Below are 18471 nucleotides of genomic sequence, written 5' to 3'. Positions count from 1 at the left end.
GTTCACCTACTATTTTTCTAGTAGTTTGAAAGTGGGCTCCAAGAGGTTGTTTTTGGCCCATGACTGTCAATGGAAGCCCAACATCTTTTGTATGACAAGGACCTACGAGGTCTTTAAAGAGATCCTAATTTTGGCTATAAAGAGAGATTCAAACTGACGCTTATATGGGGCCTTAAAAGAACAAAATATTGCATATTTTAAGACAACTTTTTTCCTTAAAATAGAACGTAAATTTTTAAAAAAATTTGAAATAAGTTTCTCTACAAACCAGTACAATTCCCTTAAAGAGAAAAAAAAACAGTAAAAAAAAGAACTTATAATGTATAAAATTGGGAAAAATACCTTTGTCCCTTTAAGAAATCGTTAACTAGATATGGGCCTTGAAATCCAACTATTAAAAGACTTTGGGCCCTAGTAGGTAGGTACATGTGATAACTACGTGTACTTCGGTTTCAACTTTCAAGCACCTGGTTAATGGGCCCGATTAATAATGATGTTTGAAGTTGAAGAATCAAGAATGTTTTGGGCCCATGCATATCGTATGTGTAATTGCAAATTTCTATATTGATACTTGATAGTATGTAGTATTGGCTGTCCATGTGTCAATTGTGTATGTATATGTGTATATATATATATATATATATATATATACACACACATTGTGCTAATACCAGAAATTCACACTCCCATACATACCAACAATGTTGTCCGTTTTGGGTTGTCCAGTTCCCATGGATACATTGAGTTGGTACAGCTTTATTCCTCCTTAACCCAGCTACTACAAGTCAAAGCCCAACTCACTTAAATTAGGAAAATGTCTTGTTGTATGTAGGAGGTGGGTGTTGGCTTTATTAAACCATTGGTTGGGCATTGCCCAACTGATGTGAGGATTTTTTTAACTCATAACACTCTTCTGCACTTGTGGGTTCGTTTATTTCATACTCAACAAGTGGAGTAGATGCAACGTCTAATAGGATCGAATTGCTCCGATATCATATCATAAATCCACACCCCATATATACCAATAATATTGTCCGCTTTGAGTTGTCCAATTTCTGTGTATACATTGGGCCTGCACAACTTTGTTCCTCCTTAGCCCAACTACTACAGGCCGAAACCCACATGTCAATGTCCAACTCAACTTAGGTTAGGAAAAGAACTTATTGAATTGGGCTTTGGCTTTATTAATCCATTGATTGGACATTACCAAACCCATGTGAGATTTTTTTTTAACTCAAAACAGCAAATACCTTCAAATAATTAAGCCACTAATTAGCCTGGTTCACTAGGATATACCTGTGGTGTCCAGTGTCCACACAATGAGCATCTAATGGTCAAATCTTGTCTTCTTTTTCGACAATGATTAATTATGACAATTAAGCAGTGATGATTTTTTTGATAGTTAGAATATTGCATCATCAATAGTAGGCTTAATCAAATTAATTATATTACATAGTTGGGAATAAGCACCGTCCATTTATGTTGAGCCACACCAATTATGATTTATGTTTCATTAAGTCAAGAAATAAATTAATCTCTTGGTCTAATTACCTACCCCACATAAGTCTATCATATAGCGATCCATAATAATTTAAAACACAATAGTTTATTCCATTAAATTAAATATGTTCTAACTACAAATCAGGCATGGATTTGTACAAGTAATGTGATTTTTACTGAACCTATACTATACATGGTCATAAATAAGCAAATATATATATATATATATATATATATATATATATATATATATATATATATATATTAGTTGTTATCATGTTTAGAATGCAATAACTTTTTTATGAAATGAAAACCCGCAGTCACTATCTTTCCGTTTAGCATGTAATAATTATACTTATAATCAAGCAATGTTTAATTAACGATACAATACTCCAATCATACACAAACACTTAGGTGATGTGTAACCTAGTTGATAAATCTCTCTAAGGCCAAGCTGTACGGACTCGGGGGATTTTGAATTCGATACTCGATAGGAGTAATACTTTTGTACATAACACAAGTGAGCCGTTGGTTGAATGTCAATCACATTATATGTAAGGGATTAACCCATCCACTAGGACTTGAGTTTGAGTCCCGGCCCCTCTCCAAACCCTTATGTCAGAAAAAAAAAAAAAAAAAACAAGAAGAGAAAAGGCTTGGATATATACTCTTCACATGAAAAGTAAGTATTATATACCAAATGTTATTATGTTAAAAAATTCAGTATGTATGGCAATCAATGTTTTAAATTATACGTTTAAGCAAGCATGTATTTCCGACCTAATTGAAAAAAAAAAATGAAGAAACAATGCAAGAGAGAGTGCAAATTAAAACCCAAGTGAAGGTGAGAGCATGCCTAATGACCAAAGGCAGAGGCAGATACCCTCTTGGACATGAATCAAAAACTTTGAAGCCCAAAGCCAACATTGTCTTTTTCTTTCCACAAAAATTTTCACAGGGTCCCAATTGCTACCATGCAGGGGTATAAACGAGCCGGGCTTTATCAAGCCCTCGGCTCTGCCTGTTTAGTAAACAATCTTAAAATCAAGGTCCTAACCCCTACTCGTTTAGCAAACCAGCCGGTCTATCCTAGGACTTTTTGGGGATATGCTCGCGGGCCTCCTTAATAGATTTACAGCAGATCCGCTGTAAATTTTATAGGACTGTCTAACTCACGTGAGCGAGATATGAGAGAAAGACCCACTTTGTAAACTCGTCTCCCTTTTCTGAATGTACGATTAAAAGTTTGCAGAACAGGAGTTACTTACAGGACAATAATTGAGAGAGATTTTGGCGTATTTTGAGATCCAGCAATGGAAGGGTCGCCTTCAAAGAAATACGACAGAAAAAAAAAAGGTTCGTTGCACAAACAATTATAATGATAAAATTTTAGTGGGCCAATAAAAATATATTGTATTTTATATTTTATTGATGTGATTATATTAGGGTTTAGTGCATATAGGTCATTGAAAGATATCATCATTTGCAATTAGGTCACTCAAAGAAAAAAAATTCAAATTGGGTCACTCAATGTTGCAATTGGAAGCAATTAGGTCACTCTAATCCAATTCCGATCAATTACTTGCTGGAATTTGCTGATATGTCATTTATGTGCCAAAATGATGCTGATGTGGCAACACCATATCATTTTTTAAATTAAAAAAACAAAAAATGTCAGATTAAAAAAAATTGAAAACCTAAATCTATTTTTGTCCCCTCTTTCCGCCTCCATTCTCCCTCTTAACCTTCATCTCCACCAAAGATCACCAAGCCGTAGTCTTCGATTCTTGCCTTGGCAGAGTACATGACTTCCCTTGCTGAATAGAAGAGACTCCTCTCCTTCTCGCTCCCCTTCCCTCTCATTCTCCCTAAACCTCTTCCTTTCCTTCCAGTCTAGGCGTGAAGTTCATCTAGAAGCAGCGGTTGTCTCTTGCTTTGTCTAATGAAGATGACTTCCCTTGGTTCCCTTGCCACAATAAAGCAAGCCCAAAGTCCTACAAAGAGTCGGAGATTAAGCCTCTCATCACCTTCAATGAATCCATCCCAGAACCAAACTACTTCAGCACCCAGATCTGAGCTTCGAAAACAAGGCCTTGCAACGCCATCAGTTCGTCACGTTAACCTTTGGATTCTGCTACAGAAGTTGAAAGGTATAAACCCTAGGACAATGGAAGAGTGAAGACTGCGACTGGTGGGAAGGGGAAGCAAGAGTGTTTTTTTTTTTTGTTTTTTTTTTTATTTTCTAGTTTTTTTTCACACTAGAAATTCCACCTAATTTTCTTTAATTTTTAAATGACATGTTTTTGTTATTAACTTATTATAAATGCCACGTCAGGTATTAATTTTTCAATGTGGCAAAATTATGACATGTCAGCAAATTCCGGTAAGTAATTGACCGGAATTGGACCCTCATGACCTAATTGCTTACAATTAGAACATTGAGTGACTTAATTTGAAATTTTTTTCTTTGGGTGATCTAATTGCAAACGAGGGTATCTTTTAGTGACCTATATGCACTAAACCCGATTATATTAGAAGACGTGTTCTGTTGATGTGATTATATTGAGAGACATGTTTTACTGATGTGATTATATTGAGATTTGATATTTTGGTGTAGTTTTGTTAGGACAACATGAAAGACATAAAATATTCTTGAGCTCCATGTTATGTGAAAATAGATAATGTATCTGAATTTATATTTTATTGATATGATTATATTGAGTTACGTGTTTGATTTGATTTTTTATAAAATAAAGATAGGATTTTTATTGGTCCAATAAAAATGTCCTATTGCTTTTGCTATTAAGCGTGCATATTCTGGGGATTGGCTTTGAATCTTCAATCATGGACTTGGATACAGAACCTGACACGGTTTCGGTTTCAACAGAGAAAACAACTACAGAGAGAGAGCTTACGCAAATAAAAGAAACCAATCCATTTGAGCATTTTCACAAACACAAGCAAGACATTACAAATTTACAACAAAAACAACAATCACGACTGACTGACTCGATGATGATTGAAACACACAAGATCAGATCAATTTCAACTGAATTTCAATAAGAAATTGACGACAATAACAAAGAACAATTACGATTCAGAGCACATAAATTACTGGGTTTTTTTTTGGATATGAAATTCAAGCAAGTGTCGAGTTCTAGGCGGGGGATGTCCAGACGATGTCCTTGAGCGCCGGTCGGAGCTCACTATTACAGAACTGATTGTACTCCAGAGTGTCACCGTTTTCCTTCTTCACCTCCACCACCAGGAATGACGGCGTCACGGAGAATATTTCCGCCGCAATTCCTAATCGTCCTTTTCTACCACTCTCCTGCCCCTGTAATCTCACACTTGTCTCGCTCTTCTTGATGTTGAATTTCACCGACTTCGCCACCTCCTCAAGCCTTGAAATCACGCTGCTCGCTGGTCTCGTAGTCGCGAACCTCAGCTCCTCCTTCTTCTCCTCAAACAACGGCGACAAGTCGAACCCCTGCGATAGAGATATGATGTGAAAGGCGTTAAGCGTCTCTGGCTGTTTTGATTTGTCGCCATCCAAATTCAGGGCTTCGAACTCCATTTCGGCTTTACTCATCACGGACTTGGGCACTGATTTCTTAAACCAAGAGCTATCCATCACTTTGGCGATGGTAATTCGAGTATTAGGATTTGGATCGAGAAGCTTTGTGATTAATCTACGAGCTTCACCAGAGAACCACGGTGGGCATTTGAAGTCTCCCCTGTAAATTTTTCTATACAGGGCGATGATGTTGTCTTCTTGGAATGGCAAGAATCCGGCGAGGAGAACATATAGAATTACCCCGCAAGACCACAGATCCGCTTTGGCGCCGTCATAGCCTTTCTTCCCAATCACCTCAGGCGCAACATAAGCCGGCGTGCCACAAGTCGTGTGAAGCAAACCGTCTTGCTTCAAGTGCTCAGAGAAGGCACTGAGTCCAAAATCCGTGACCTTCAAGTTCCCGTCCTCGTCCAATAACAGATTCTCCGGCTTCAAATCGCGATGGTAAACGCCGCGGCTGTGACAAAAATCGATGGCGGAAATCAATTGTTGAAAATAAATTCTGGCCACGTCTTCTCTCAGGCGGCCCTTAGCGACCTTGGAGAACAATTCGCCGCCACGAACGAGTTCCATGACGAAATAGATCTTGGATTTGCTCGCCATGACCTCGTGTAGCTCGACGATGTTCGGATGCTTCACCATCTTCATCACGGAGATCTCGCGCTTTATCTGGTCCATCATTCCGACCTTAATCACCTTCTCCTTGCCAACCACCTTCATCGCCACACTCTTCCCTGTCCGCAGGTTCCGCGCGGGATATACCTTGGCGAAGGTGCCGTGGCCAAGCATACGGCCGAGCTCGTACTTTCCATCCAGCAAGGTCGGGTTGCCGTCTCTGACCTTCTCCGGCATCTTTCTGAGATTCGCTACAGAAAATTACAAAAACGAAGGATTTTTTTTGGGTATATACACAGAAGAGCTTTGTTTACAGTGAATGTGTTTGACGAAAGTTGTGACAGAAAAAGGAAAGAGACAGAATATGAAGATTGTGAGTCCGAGTTGATCACCCGTCCTCGACGTGTTTCCGGTGGCAAGTCCTGCCGCCGGCGCTCCTCTTAGCACGACCACTCAGCTCAGACTTTGTCAGGGAAGGTCCTCTCATTTCTCCGCATTCCCCAAAGAAACTCTCCGAAGAGAAACTGAGGAAAAATTAAAACTATGGCATGAGCTTACAAGACCGAGTTTGGCTTCTCACTTCTTTCTTCCGCTGCATAAATGGTTCATTATAATATAGCAGATTTATGATTGAGTTTATGCAATTACGGTTCTACCCCTAACTAGATTAACCATTTTGGAAGGCGTGATCGGACGGTTTTGAGTCACGTTAATGTTTGCCACGTATCATGATCTGGATGAGTTGTCAGGCTCACCGGGATTCTTTAACGAGTGGTCTTTTGCCACGCGTCCTGTAAGGTTGATGCGGTTTTATTGTTTAGTGGTTTGCAATCGCCAATGGTAACGTCATCGTAATGACAAATATGTCCCTGTAATACGCACTATAGTTAAGGGTGAGATAAAACTCTGTTCGCTCCGGATGATCGAATTTGTCCGACTTAGATTAAAATAAATTTAGACATAAATTATTTGTCCGAAATCTCTATCCAAACATAAAAATTTTGTCCGATTTAAAATCTTGTTCTAGTCTAAACAAATAAATCTTATTCGATTTACTTGTTTGGACTCTAACTCATACTAGATTATTGTCTGATTTACTTGTTTGAATTTAAACCAATCTGAGTTTGATAAATTGAATACATCTTTAAATCCAATTCGAATTAGGGTTCGAACATATAAATATTTCATAAATACATAATCTTATCCTACCAGAAATCAATTTTTTTTGGCCCTAATTATAGTAAAAAGTTTAAATAATACTTCTTTGGGGCCCACCTTTGAATTTAGAAGTCGAAATTCTCGATGTCAATTTGTGATAAGTTCTATTGTAGTGATGATTATTACAAATTTATCAAATTACCTTTAACATTACTTATTACTTATTAGTCATTTGATAAATTGGCCGTGATATGTACTGTAAACCGTGGGGTGTGACGTCAGTGTATACAAAGCTAGATATGTGGTGGACCCTACTGATTTAAGTAAATAATCTCTTGTTTACAAAATCATTATCATCATTGGAGTGAATCCCAACAAATTTTGGGCCCATTGCACTAGTAGAAAATCAATAATTGCGGAAATTTTATTATTAGTATTGCTTTCTACCTAATATTTATATGTAGGTCATATATACTTATTTTTATGAGAAAATTTCAAGTCGGTTTCGCTTATGAAACTTTTAAACACTTAAATTCGTACAAAAAAATTCAGTTTAAAAAACTTTATTCCTCTAAGGTATCACTGACGTAGTAATTATTTTTTTACCTTTATCCTCTTCCTCCTACAACAATTATACTTCTCTTCTTCTTCTTCTTCTCTCTTTAATATTGTCCGTTGATATCTAACCTAAACTGAAGCTCACATCACTATGAACATACTTTGATCAACATTCCACCATCACCAATGGCCGTCCATTTGACCAAAAAACGATCGAAAACTAGAGACCACCGCAAGACAAAAATCTTAGTGCATCTGCATCAATTTCTCTTAACAGATTTCCTAAACTACATATAAAATGTCTTTTTTTCCTTATTTTATAGATTCCTTATCTAAATAATACTGTATCAAATTTCCTATCATATTCTTTACTCCTTTAAATTAATAATTCTTTTTCTTTCTTTTATTATTATATTAATATAAATTAATGCTATTTTAAAAATGCCAAAATAATAAACATTTACCAAGACCAAAATAATAATAATAAACATTATTTTAAAAAATGCCAAAATAATAATATAGTAATAAACATTATTATTCTTACTAAAAACCCTACAACATAGAGTAAAGGGAAGCCTTGCTTTATTCACTAAACGACGACGATTTTGACCTATTTTTAATTTTGTTTCTTTTGAGTGGTCGTCTTCTCTGCTGCACCTTCACATTTCACAAGCATGAGAACTGCACTAGCAGAGTTGAGAGTCGAACCTTCTCTCATCCAAAGCCTCACAAGAATTTTGAGTTCAGACTCACTCCTACCATAAGCAAGAAATTTTACCAAAATAGAGACGAACGGAGACGAAGACTAGATTTACGAAAATGAGATTGTTTCTTACCAAAATGGAACTTTTATTGACAAGCTATCAACGAGGAGTAAGGATAGCTGCTTGGCCGAAGTCGTCGATGACCGGCGAAGATGGAGGAATGGGGAGAGAAAATAACATTATTTTAATCTTACATAATGCTACCGTAGTTCCCTAGATAGCAAGTCTTTACAAATAGGGGAGTTTAAGGAATATGATGCATACGTGTTTTTTGACAAGTTCTCTATATTTCTTCCCTATTTTACATACAGACTCATATTTAGGTAATCTGATGTGGATGCTTTAAGATTCAACCGATTCTGGAGACGGTTCGCTACACCACCATTATCTTTGGAATCCCCTCATTGAGACGCACAATGCCCAGTTAGATATGACCCAAAACAGTCATCGGATCTGGCTGTTTTTAAACAGTAACATTGGTCGGTCAATATTACTATTTCAAAACAGTAACATTGGTCGGCCAATGTTACTATTTGAAAAAAACTTCAAATCCGATCGATTTCTGCAGTGGTTCGCCATACCACCATCACCGTTGGAATCCCCTCATTGAAACACACAATGCCAAGCCATATACGATCCAAAATGGTCACTAGATATGTCGATTTTAAAATAGTAACATTGATCAGCTTACTTTACTGTTTTAAAACAGTAACCTTGGTCGACTAATGTTACTGTTTTGAAAAAACTTCAGATCCGATCGATTTCGACTACAGTTCGCAGTACCACTATTATCGTTAGACTCCCCTAACAGAGATGCATAATGCCCTGCTATTTTTGGACCAAAACGACAATAAAAAAAAAAGATGAGAGAGAGAAAGATGTAGTAAAGAGAGAGAAAGAGAAAGATGCACTAGGAGAGAAAGTTGCTATGATGAGAGATCTCGCAATAGAGAGAGAAGATGCAGTGAGATAAGATAGAGATGTAGTATATAGAGAAAGTAACAAGAGAAATAAACTATATTAGATCTAATCCTATTTGAAAAAGGGATAAAAAAAGAATCAAATAAAATTTAAATGGTTTAAATATTATAAAAAATAAAAATGAACTTATGTGGGATAAAGTTTTTTGGAGTGAAGCTAGATGTCCAACAGTTTTAAAAGTGATATTAATATGTTATTTTCCATATTTTTATTTTTTATATTGAACACATCATTTCTTATTATTTCAAACTGTGTATTGTTAAGTTTTATTGTTATCTTATACTCTTCCCTACACAAGTTCTCTCAATTCTTCTAACCGCAACACCGTTATCATTACGTTTTACATATTCATATCATTTTAAATGATTTTCTCATAATATATTTTTAATTGGTTTTCCTCTCTAATAATCTCATTTGTTATTTGAAACAATGCTCCTTTATTCGAATTTGGACGGGAGTGATCTTGTTTAGCAAATAAAATACAAAATTTTTTGGTAACTGTAAGTCAGCTGTGGAAGGTTGTTAACTATTGTGATATAGATAAGCATGAACTATCTAACACATACACTCGCATTGTTAATTACTTGGATGCAAAAATAAAAATCCCATTTAATTCTTAAATTTTCAATTAATATGGTAATGTATTATTTGACTTCAAAAGGAAAGAAAATGAAAAATTGAAAACCAAACTGGAGCATATCTCTATCACTATTCCACCTAACATCTTGTAGATCCAATTTTCATTTCCTACTTATTATCCTAACAATTTTGTTATAATATAATAGTTTAATTGTTGAGATAACTATTATTTTCTTTCTTTCATATCCATGTTACGAGATTTTCCATAAGAAGTACAAAATTTTCTCATCCATTGAAGCTTTTTATCTGCATTTGTTCTCTCTTAAATGGAAACAGAAAAGGACACGAGAGGTTTTGTCTGAAAGAGAGATGTGTTCATTAATGTATTATTGTGTTTATTATCCCCTTGTAGGACCCACGATTGTAAACGAATCAAGTCGTAGCAAACTGACCTAAAATCAAGGCCCTAAACCTACTCGTTTAACAAAACGAGTCGGGCTATCTTAAAATTTTTAGGGTATACTCAGAAGCATCAATATTAAACGAGCTTGAAATTAGGCCCTAACTCGGCTCCTTTATAAAAGAACCGAGCTCAATCCGAGCCTTTATTGAGCTATCATAGAACTGCTCGAGGGCGGCCCTGTCCATTTGCACCCATACTTAAAAGCCTGTTTCGAATTGTGACTTGATGTATATATTTATCCACATGCAATATATAATTTCATGTGAGCATGGCTGCTAATTAATCATGTATGCACTTTATCTTTTTTAAGAAGGTCATAGATCGAATTGTATTTATTTACCCAAAAGAAAAGAGAATTTGAGGTTCTAAAGCATTCGAGTCATCATATATGTCTAAGCTACATATATGTCATATACATCTTTAATTTTCCTTTTTATTGGGGGAAGCAAGAGTCATGTCACCAACTAACAACTAAGGGCACTTGCGATGGTAAAGTGTTATTGGGCCAACAAAGATGTTGTCTTTTGCTGATGTGGTTGTATTGTGAAACTTGTTTTGCTTATATGACTGTATTGGGAGAAGTGTTTTGCTGATGTGGATGTATTGGTATTTTGTGTTTTTGTGTAGTTTTGTTGTGAAAATCCTCGACTAGAATAATTAAGGCAAGTTTTAGTCACTCATTGTTGTAAATTCACACCCTCATACACATCAATAATATTGTTCTCTTTGGGTTGTTCGGTTCTCGTGGATATATTGGATTCACACGGCTTTGTTTTTCCTTAGGCCCAAGTAAGTGGGCTAGACCTAACTCTACATCCTCATACACACCAATAATATTGTCCGTTTTGGGTTGTTCTGTTTCCATGAATATATCGGATTCACACAGCTTTGTTTTTCCTTAGGCTCAAGCAAATGGACTAGACCCAACTCACTCAAGCCTAGGAAAAGAGCCTTGTTAGTAGTTAAGGGTGGACTTAGGTTTATAAAGCACACATGGTTGGCATTACCAACCGATGTGAGAATATTGTTATATTGTCCGCTTTGGGTTGTTTAGTTCCTGTGAATATATCGGGTCCACATAATTTTGTTTCTCCGTAGGCCCAAACAAATGGGTTAGATCCAATTGATGTGAGAATATTGTTAACACTCATTTTGAAATTCTACACCACCGATGGAGCCACCAATTTTGGAGAGCATGCGCGCAATTATATATTGATAATATACCTTATTTTATGGTTCAACATCATATAATTAATCTACCAATTATGCGTCGTGTACTTAATTATGAGCGTAGCTTTTCACTGACTATTGTGTACTTCTAGTCCTACTTTCAACCACAACCATGATTATTGATTAATTAGTCTTGATAAGTATTGATAACGTCTGTCCTACGGTAATTGTTAATGATTCATTATAATATATCACAATACGTGATGTGTGATGAATACTTTCTCATCTAATTTTTTCAACTTAAAATACATATTTTTTCAGATTTCAATGCACATTTTACATCTTTATTTAGTGTCTTAAGGCACGCATTATCATTGTCGTTAATTTATTACAATGAATCCATAGATCTAAAACATGTATTTTATGTCACTTTCACATGGAATGGAAGGGCAGTAGAGATTTTGACATTTAGAAATATTTATGTGCCTCTTATTGTGCAAAACTCACTAAGCCAGCAGCACATGGGGATTTATTCAGATTGAAATTTACAAAATATTATTTTGGCTTGACCTAATCTTTGATACATCGGATTGAGTAACTCCAAACCATCAAAAGAGACCATTGTACTCTTTCTATTATTCTTATATGTCTAAATTGGTAGTTTAGGCTCCGTAGAGCGTTCGTACAAAAATAATGCCAAAAAGACCAAGTTTTGTTTGAAATTTGATAAAAAAATCAAAAACTCGTCTATTGAGATAGTTGAGCAATTTCACACCGTCAAAAGGGATCGTTGTACGTTATTTATTATTTTTAAATGTCAAACTTGCTAGTTTAGATCTAACACATACACTCACTTGTTAATTACTTGGTTGCAAAAATAAAAATCCCATTTAATTCTTCATCATCATCCGAGTCTTTATCCCAAAAGTTTGGGGTCGGCTACACGAGTCTATGAGAACATCATTGGAAATCCACCACATGTAATTCTTATATTGAATTTTACTGTTTTAGTCTCCAATTGTTAGTTATAGCGAGAAAGTTCAAATTTAAATTTTCCATTGATATGGTAATATATCATTTGACTTCAAAAAAGAAAGAAAATAAAAAAAATTGAAACTAAACAGGATCATATCTCTATTCCACCAACACCTTGTAGATCCAATTTTCATTTCATACTAATTATCCTAACAATTTTGTTAGGATATAATAGTTTAATTGTTTTTTTTTATAATTTTAAATACCATTGAGAAATTTGTTTCTCATTGGAATAGACCATTATTCGGCACACATATGCCTAACATAATAGATTGTCAACTGAGCCACCACTCGTTGGTATAATAATTTAATTGTTGATAACTATTCGTTTCTTTCTTTCACATCCATGTTACGATATTTTCCATAACAAGTACAAATTTTTCTCATCCATTGATGCTTTTTATCTGCATTTGTTCTTTCTTGAATGGAAACATAAAAGGACATGAGAGTTTTGTCTTGAAAGAGATATGTGTGCTCATTAATGTATTATTGTTTTATCATCTCTTTGTAGGTCCACGTTTAGGGGTGTAAACGAATCAAGTCAAGTTTTACCAAGACCTCAACTCGTTTAGCGAATTGAACAAAAATCAATGCCCTAAACCTACTCGTTCATCAGCAAACAAGTCGGACAATCCTAGAATTTTTAGGGTATATATACTAATTATAATATAAATGTTTGAATAAGATTGTTGACCATATTAATCGTAACCGTCATTACAAAGAGGGTTGTAATGACCATTCCTCATTACATGAGAGAATGGTCAATATATAACGAAATTTACTTTCGACCCTCAAATAACAAAATATTATATGCCCTTTTCATTCTCATAAGGGTATTAAGGTCAATAAATACTTCTTATTACATTTTTACAAATATTCTACGTATCGAATATTGTAACCGGTCATTATTATATTCATCGTAATTTATCATCCTACAAGAAATTATGATGCGACAACTACCGTTGAGAAACTGCTTCGAATTGCAGATTGCAGACATGGTGAAGAAAATTCCTACCAATGACGTGACGTGAGTCGAGTGTTTTATTGCCAACAATACATTTAACGTTAATTTTAGTTTAATTAGCCCCCATGTGATTAATATATAGATATATATTTATGTATATATGATTTTTATTACATGTATATATATATATATATAATGTAATGGTATGCTCTTGTGGACTTGGAACAGAATAAAACACACGTAATGTAATGTGACATTTATTGCTAATATATCGATCCACCAACAAACAGGAGTTGAAAATAAATAAAGAGATAATAATTTATAAAAAAAATTAGAAAATTGTTTTGAGTAAGGGCAAAAAAGAGAGAGGCGTATGCTGACCGGTTTTTTCTGGTTCAGGTTGGCTTTGTTACAAGTTGATGATATGTTATGTCCCGCTCATTCTGTATATCTTTTTATCTTAAAACTTATATCATTCGTCTATAAACTAAATCAAACTAGGAAGCCTTCTTTTTTTTTAAGGAAACCTGTATTTTATTAAGAATCAACTGACAAAATATCTGTTATTACAGCTTCCTCTCTATTTGGAGAACAAGGATAGTATATATATATATGTTGTATCACAATTTTAATTAAAAATATTGTCGATAAATGTTGTCGATAATTTCAAGAGTATGGAAAACATATTAAAAATCAAAATATTATAGGACAAAAGTAACTAATAATTGAAAATTGATGTATAAATGTTGTGGATAATTTTTTATATTTTGAATGTGAATTATCGAATCTTTTTGAAAAGAACTAACTACTCAAGGTCAAGTACTATGTGCTTATGTCTGATGTATGCTCTCGGACTTACTAAGTTACTAGTCTATTCACTTCACAAACATAATAATAGTATCAAAACCCAACAATTCACAATCACAACAAAAACAAGAAAGCTCAAACTTCAAATGATAAATTATGGGTCTTTAAAGAAGAAATGATTACTAACCACTAATGGGCCAAGACACCTAAAAATAATACAATAATTTACAAAACTAAGTCCATCTTATTGGGCCCTTTAAATTTCTTATTGATTACTCTAAGATATGTGAAATATGTTATAGGAGTTGGGTCAAAGTCTAATTTTTATAAGTAGGTATATGAATTTTTTTTAATGGGGTCACTTGACCCCATACCATTGGCCTTGGCTCCGCCTCTGCATGTGGATTAATTTAGATTGAAATTAATTTAGACAATTATTATTTTGGCTGGACCTATTCTATTGATACATCGGATTGAGTAACTCTAAACCATCAAAATGATCATTATACTTTTGCTATTGTTCTTAAATATCTACATTGCTAGTTTAGGCGATGGAATGGAGTTGTTGGGCCCTCAAGAGTATAAAGAGCCCACATCCACGACACCAATCCAGCTGGGAGGTATAACGGTCAAAGGAGAAATCAAATCACCAAGGAGAAACTTATATATGACAACAAATTAGCACAATCATATGATGTTAATGAAATCAATAATGGAGGGTACAATTTAGCGACAATGATTGTGGGATATGAGGAGATTAAGTCACCAATATGGTAGTGAATTGCAATCTATTTATAGCTGTGTTTTCTTTTCTAGCAATTTACTTTTGTTTGTATTGAGAAATAAGTGGGGCTATAAATTTATTGTGGGATCCACTACATCTACAGTTGAAAAACAAGTTCACAAATGTGTGTGTGTGAATGCTCACACTTATATATTCATTATTGATTGAAATGTGGGACACAAAACACTGGACGCACATGTCATCTCACTCATCCAAATCCCAAAAAAAACCCTTACTTTTATGTGAGAATTCACACACACATATATAGTCTGATAAATAAGTAGTGTCACTAAGTTTTCAAAAATGAGCTAAGGTACAAGAGATTTTGACATATCGAAATTAATTGTGTGTCTTTACTTCTTTATTATTATTTTGCCCTAGTCAAATAAAAAAAGGATATTTACTTATGCAAAGATTTGGGCTATTCAAATAAAATTTTAAAAAAAAAGGAGTATTTACTGAGCCGTCAGATTAATCTGACGGCTAAGCATATGCACTGATTGGGTCCAGTGTTTTTCAACACTGGCCCTACCCCAATCCTATTATTAGTACTTTTTGATCATGGAATAGACAAAGGAATCTTTCTTAAACAACTAATTAATCAAAGATTAGGTCAGTTGTAAATATTATACATGCTCATCAGTGGAGACATAAAGTATCTTAGATCGATCAAATCATCAAACACAGGAAATGACTAATGAGAGATACATATAATTCATCAAGTTGTCTTTTGCAATCATCATATATATATATATACACGAAATCTCTAGTTAGCCATAATTTGGGGTCCATCTAATAATTTCATGGACTAAACTCTTTTTTTAAAAAAACATATAAATTTATCATTTAAAATTTATTTGATATAGGCCTAAACTCGACCACTCTATTTGTTAGTAGACGAGTTGGTAACATTGTTTAGGTCCATTACAATGCTCTTATGTATGAATTTCTTTCTCCTGCTGAGATTGATGTCTAGGAGAGCTGGTGATAAATCAAGTCACATTGATTGCATCCCATGTTCAAAGACTCAACAATAATACACCATTACATGCATTTGATCATGACCTTCAGGACTTCACAATTGTTTTTTGTTTATATATATATATCTTGTTGTTCAAGCTAAGCTATCAATTTAGCACTCAATTTCAACTGTCTCAATTGACAACATGTTCAATAATGCAACTTTTTATGAATCAATATTAGACACCCAAGCTCTCTGCTTTAATTGACTACTCATATATTCAACCTTAAGAACTTCAGATTTGGATGTATAATGGCCATGATACTTTTGATCATAATTTTGGGATTCATCTTACTTAGGGTGCGTTTGGTAAGAGGGTAAGAATTTGGGGGTATAATTTGTTACCCATGTAAATGTTACAAGGGTAATAATAATTATGGAGAATAAGTGTTACCCTTGTTTGGTAAAGAAGGGTAAAATTTACCCAAGTATTCATTACTCTTGTTTGTTAAGACTATACATTACTGGTGTAATACCATTACTTTTGTTTGTTATTATTGTAATGAACCAAACTAGAAAAAAGTTAGATTATATTTTTTATTGTTATGACTTTCATGTACCAAAATTTTAAAAATATAGATACATATGCATATATATACACACACAGCCAGACATATATATATATATAATAACAATTGTTAACAATTTCAACAAAATAATCTGATAACATTCAAATCCATGACAAAGACGTAACACAAGAGTAGGGGTCATCATTTGGCCCGCGGGCCTAGGTCCGAGCTCGACCTTGCCCGACCCCTTGGGCGGGCATGGGCTCCATTTTTTGGGTCAGCCCAACCCAAAGCCAGACACCTCAGGCCAATTTTGGCTCAACCCGAGCCCGACCCAAGCCCGACATTATTTATTTTATATATATATAATATGTATATATTTATATTTATATTTATATATATAAAAAATATGGATGTATATATATAATACACACACATACACAGACAGTGCATGCACTGTCTGTGTATATGTGTATATGTATATATGTATGTGTATTATATATATATAGAAATTCTCCTATGTGGACCAATAGTGTGGACCAAGTTTGTGGACTTGTTTTTCAACCATAGATGTGGTGGATCCCATAATAAATGTGTGGCCCCCATTTATGTTGTGATTGATTACAATCATTGGATTTTGGTCCACAAACTTGGTCCATACTTTTTGGTCCACATAGAAGAATTCCTGTATATATATGTATATATATACACACAGACAGTGCATATGTATATATTTATATGTGTGTGTATATGTATATGTGTGTATATATATATACATATATGTATACATATATATATATATATCTATATATGTATATATATACACAGATAGTGCATATGTATATGTGTGTGTGTATGTATATGTGTGTATATATATATATGTATATATATACAAAGACAGTGCATATGTGTGTGTATGTATATGTGTGTGTGTGTATATACACACAGACAGTGCATATGTGAGTGTGTGTGTATATATATATGTGTGTGTCTATATATATGTGTGTGTCTGTGTGTATATATATTTATATATATGTATGTGTCTATATATATGTGTGTGTCTGTGTGTATATATATTTATATATATGTATATATATATACATATATATATAATATATAATATATACGTGTATATATATACATATATATAATATATAATATATATGTGTATGTATAACTTATGGGCTTTCAGAATTTTTTATTTAAAGGGGTAATAGGTTGGAGTAAAACTTCTCATTACTTTTTATTACCCAGGTCCCCCCACTAGTAAACTTAATGAGTAAAAAATAAGCTCAATTACTAAAATTTATTACAGGAGTAAAAGTTATACTGACATAACAAACACAAATAAACTTAAAATTTAATTACCCTTGTAACTATTACACCCTATTACCCTCGTATCAAACGCACCATTAGATGTAATCCTTTGTTTGTCGGAAAAAAAAACCCTTAAGAATGATTGAGTAGTCGATCTGGCTAGCTAATTAATTAAGGTCTCAACTCTCCAACATTGTTTTGTCACTCTCAAATACGTTGCTGTTGTTTAAGGAAAATGTCGATACTTCTGTTAATCCTAAAGTGTTGGCCGAGTTGATTCATGAAATTAATTCCATGTAATAAGTTCATGGGTCCCAAGTTCGAAATTTCTTGTCAACACTTTGGGGCCACACCCATCAGTAAAATTTTACTGACTTACCATGATCCCGTGTAGGAAAACTTTCGAGGGCATGGTGCACGAGTCCAGGAATACTTACTTCGTCGGAGTGGGTCTAAAGGGTCATGCCTTAGATAAGTTCACGATATAAAAACAAAGAGTCAATACTTCAATTCTATATATGCGGTTGTCTCATGTCTGGTCCTTACTTTTAGGTTTATTTCAGTTACATAAATGATTGGAACACTTGCTCAAGCATGGCATTTTCTAGTTCAATCAACTGGTCGTCTCGGCAGATCAGTCTTGAACTCGTTGGAAAGTTGCACCTAACA

The 18471-nt window shown here is 34.3% G+C and overlaps 1 protein-coding gene across 1 annotated transcript; it reads right to left on the bottom strand.

Annotated features, from left to right (window-relative positions):
* Positions 1 to 4411: 4411 nt before the first annotated feature.
* LOC119996632 (CBL-interacting serine/threonine-protein kinase 6-like) lies at positions 4412 to 6285 on the bottom strand. The gene has a single exon (XM_038843334.1). It carries the CDS (start codon positions 5927 to 5929, stop codon positions 4658 to 4660), a length of 1272 nt encoding a protein of 423 aa, XP_038699262.1. The 5' UTR covers positions 5930 to 6285; the 3' UTR covers positions 4412 to 4657.
* Between the last annotated feature and the right edge of the window lie 12186 nt (positions 6286 to 18471).

Source organism: Tripterygium wilfordii, chromosome 4, assembly GCF_013401445.1.
Source record: "Tripterygium wilfordii isolate XIE 37 chromosome 4, ASM1340144v1, whole genome shotgun sequence".
Taxonomy (NCBI): Eukaryota; Viridiplantae; Streptophyta; class Magnoliopsida; order Celastrales; family Celastraceae; genus Tripterygium; species Tripterygium wilfordii.
Note: the sequence above shows the minus strand (reverse complement) of the source record. Positions and strands in the feature narration are given on the sequence as shown.

What these genes read in the sequence shown, in the direction of transcription:
- LOC119996632 (XM_038843334.1), bottom strand. Translation starts at nt 5,929, where the DNA reads ATGCCGGAGAAGGTCAGAGACGGCAACCCGACCTTGCTGGATGGAAAG.